This window comes from Ziziphus jujuba, chromosome 11 (assembly GCF_031755915.1).
Source record: "Ziziphus jujuba cultivar Dongzao chromosome 11, ASM3175591v1".
In the NCBI taxonomy this organism is placed as follows: domain Eukaryota; kingdom Viridiplantae; phylum Streptophyta; class Magnoliopsida; order Rosales; family Rhamnaceae; genus Ziziphus; species Ziziphus jujuba.
Genome location: NC_083389.1, coordinates 21,908,693 through 21,912,757, shown reverse-complemented (window position 1 = coordinate 21,912,757; position 4,065 = coordinate 21,908,693). Strand labels below are relative to the sequence as shown.

Below are 4,065 nucleotides of genomic sequence, written 5' to 3'. Positions count from 1 at the left end.
TGTAAAGTGATGACAATAAAAACAAAAACGAATTATTAGCTGACAATATGAACATTCTGGACTTAATATATATATATATATATGCTAGTAAGCTATATTAAAAAAGCAACATATAGTTATATTAAATTAGTTTGAAATGGAGCATAATCATCTTTAACATGAACAGAAATCATTCCATAGGAAACTGAAAAAAGGAAAAAAAATATATATAGTTATTTATGCAAATGAGTCAGTATCCTCACCGGTTTCACCATTACTTAACAACTCATCTTCACTATCATTGTCGGTTTCCTCATTGTACTCCCCATTATCTTCATTCTCTGGGCCACTATCTGCATCTTCATAATCTCCACTCTCTGCCTCACTATCTGCATCTTCATAGTTTGTTGCACTTTTCAAATTAATTTCTATTGGGTCAATATCTTCACGATTAAGACGTTCAATATCAATTGATTCAAATAAATTTTGAATGTCCATTGAATCATTTTCTTGATAAGCATCCAACTCATAAACTTCAAATGAATCACCATGATCATCACCTTCATCTAATCGGTCTGGAAAATCCCACAGATGACAGTGATGCACCTTTCGAACCACTTTCCAATGTTGACCCATCTTGTAATCATCCACGTAAAACACTTGTTTAGCTTGTGAGGCAAGGACAAAAGGGTCGTTCCTATACCAATATGAAGTGACATTAATGCTTGTGATTTGAAACTCTGTGATCATCTTTTTCTTTTTCACATTTGTGTCAAACCATGCACATCTAAAAAGTACAACAGAGTGTTTGGACCTATAGTCTAACACAAGAATGTCTTCTATTACCCCATAAAAGTCACAAGATTCACCATCATGATCACCTACAACCCAAATTCCACAATTTTGAGTGACACGCCTATCATCACGAACTTTTGTGCGATATCGAACTCCATTTACTACACATCCACTATATGATCTTATTCCATAATCAGGACCACATGCTAGTGAGTACAACTCATCAGTTACCATTGGATATTTACATCTACTGAAATATTTTATCTGTGAAAATGTAATTTTAATTAATTAACAATACTTACATATCAAGCTGGAATTTTACCTTTTATAACTAAAAAATACATACCCTTTGTTCAAACCATTGTGGAAATTCCTTTTCTTGTACCTGCAGAATACTTGTGACACCCCTGTTTTGCAATAGTTTGAGTTTGGTGTGCTCACTGCAAAAATGTAATTTAATTAGAAGTATGGATTTATAATTTACTTATTTTGAACTTCAACTAATAATATATAAGTTTTGGTTCTTACTCAAAATATGGCTGCAACTCACAGCAATTGTAAAGAATGTACTAATGAGCTTTTTTATAATCATCATCTTTCAGTTCAGCAAATTGAGGTTTCCCCAACAAGTTCACAGGTTGAGTGAATACTGACAAAGTCGAAGCAATCTGATTCTCACCATCTTTATTATGTTCTGGCCGATTGAATTGAGTTTCAATACCATGAAAGTACATTGAACAATAAGTTAATGCCTCATTGACAACATAACCCTCTGCTATTGAACCTTCTGGATGAGCTTTATTTCTCACATATTTTTTCAATGTTCCCAAAGCTCTAATAATGAATGAAAAATATCATAAAAATAAAAAAAAGTAAAAAAATAAAAAAATTAAAAGAATGTAAATTGATTGATCAACTTTAATAACCAAAGGCTTTACCTTTCAAAAGGACACATCCATCAAGTATGTACTGGTCCTGCCATTTTTGCCTCATATGGTAGGTGAACTGCTAGATGAACCATGATATCAAAAAAGGCTGTAGGGAATATTCTTTCCAATTTACACAATGTAAGTATTATCCCTTCTTGTAACATATCCAAGTCTGAAACAGATAGAGTTCGTGCATAAAGTTTTTGGAAGAACATGCACATTTCAATAATTATTCCACAAACCTCTTTCTTAATGTAAGGTCTTATACCCACGGGAAAAAGTTGTTGCAAAAGAATATGACTATCATGAGTTTTCAAACCTGATATCTTACCATCCTTAATGTTCACATTCTTTGAAATATTAGCAGCATAGCCATCTGGAAATTTGACAGACTTCAAAAACTTACAAAACTCATGTTTTTCATCCCTTATTAATGAAAAACATGCCAAAGGTTTCAAAACTTTACCGCCAGTTTCTTGTAAATGCAATTCTTTTCGAATATTCAGATCCTTTAAATCCATACGTGCCTTGTCAGTATCCTTCGACTTACCTTTGATGTCCAACATTATTCCAACTATATTATCACAAATGTTTTTCTCAATATGCATCACATCCAAATTGTGCCGAAATTTTAATTTAGACCAATATTCTAGTTCAAAAAATATGCTTTTCCTTGTCCAATTTAATTCACAGGCAGCACGTTTTCTTTTTTTATCCACATTGTTAGGATGTTTCCCCGGTCTACTCTCAATTGTCCTATCTAACTGTTGTAATATTTCAGCTCCTGAAAACTGCCGTGGAGCTAACCTTCGTTCAGGCTTTCCATCATATTGTCGATTATTTCTCCATGCATGATTTATGGATAAATATCGACGATGTCCCATGTAACAAATCTTACTTTTTAAAGTTTGGGAAGAAGTATCTTCATTACAAGTCGGACATGCTTTGTATCCTTTGGTACTCCATCCAGAAAGTGTTCCATATGCTGGAAAGTCATGTATTGTCCACAACACTGCTGCATGCATTGTAAACCTTTCCTTTTTAGAGATGTCATAAGTGGTGACACCATTTGTCCATAGATCTTTCAATTCATCAATCATAGGCCGTAAGTACATATCAATGTCTTTTCCAGGTGCCGTTGGGCCTGGTAATAATAGTGAGATCATCGAAAAAGTCTCTTTCATGCACTTCCAAGGTGACAGGTTATAAGGCACTAACATCACTGGCCACATGCTATACGAAGTACTCATGTTACTAAAAGGATTAAATCCATCAGTGGCAGCACCTAGCCGGACATTATGAGGATCCATAGCAAATATCGGATATTGTTCATCAAAGTGCTTCCATGCTTCTCCATCTCCTGGATGCCTCAATACTCCATTTGTGTTAGGACGCTTCTCTTTGTGCCATCTCATATCAATATCAGTATGGCGAGATGTAAATAATCTTTGCAATCTTGGAGTGATAGGAAAATATCGAAGCACCTTTTGAGGGATCCTTTTCCCCTCAGTACCTTGAAATTTGTATCTCGGTTCAGCACATATTGGACATTTATCCAATTCAGCTGATTCTTTCCAAAACAATGCACAATCCCATTTACAAGCATGAATCGTTTCATATCCTAATCCAAGTGCATGAAGTGTACATTTTACCTTGTAGTAAGACTTTGGCAATTTAGTACCCTCTGGAAGTGCTTCCTTGAGAAGTTCAAGCAACATACTAAATGACTTGTTACTCCAATGGTTTAAAGCTTTTATATGCATTAACCTGACCAAAAAAGTCAATGCAGAGAACTTTGTACACCCTGGATATAACTCGCTTTCAACTTCAGTAAATAATCCTGAAAATTCTTTATTTCTATGATCTTGATCTCCAATGTGACCTTCATATGCATCTACATCAATATCCATGTCACCTGCAGCATCTTGCAATGCTACCCTGATATCATCATTATCATCTTCTTCCCTATCATGTTCAACAGCTTCATCATCTTCCTCAAAACCCATTTCAATACCTTGAAAATTCAATGCCTCTCCATGATAAATCCAATTGTGATAATCTGGTGAAAATCCTTTCACCCATAAATGTCATTCAACTACACTTATATCTTGGAAATACACATTCCGACAATATCGACAAGGACATCTAGTCCTATTATCTTCATCTAAATGATGTTTAGCCAATTCAATAAATGATTTAACACCATTTGTGTATTCATCTAACAGCTTATCATGACACCATATCCATTTTTTTTCCATAACTTCCTAGAAGAAACCAATAGTATAGTTATAAGGATATAATATATCAAGCACTTAAAATAACTTAACTTGTACAAAATTGAAGCTAAAATGGGTTTAAGTGT

At 34.2% G+C, this 4,065-nt stretch overlaps 1 protein-coding gene across 1 annotated transcript; it reads right to left on the bottom strand.

The window, feature by feature from the left end:
* Positions 1-216: 216 nt before the first annotated feature.
* On the bottom strand, positions 217-3,709 carry LOC107433057 (uncharacterized). The gene is made up of 8 exons (XM_060812930.1): positions 2,395-3,709; positions 2,150-2,277; positions 1,946-2,038; positions 1,713-1,779; positions 1,345-1,558; positions 1,121-1,214; positions 528-1,038; positions 217-374 (listed from the first exon to the last, which is right to left on the bottom strand). Exons 1-8 carry the CDS (start codon positions 3,707-3,709, stop codon positions 217-219), a joined length of 2,580 nt encoding a protein of 859 aa, XP_060668913.1.
* Positions 3,710-4,065: the final 356 nt, after the last annotated feature.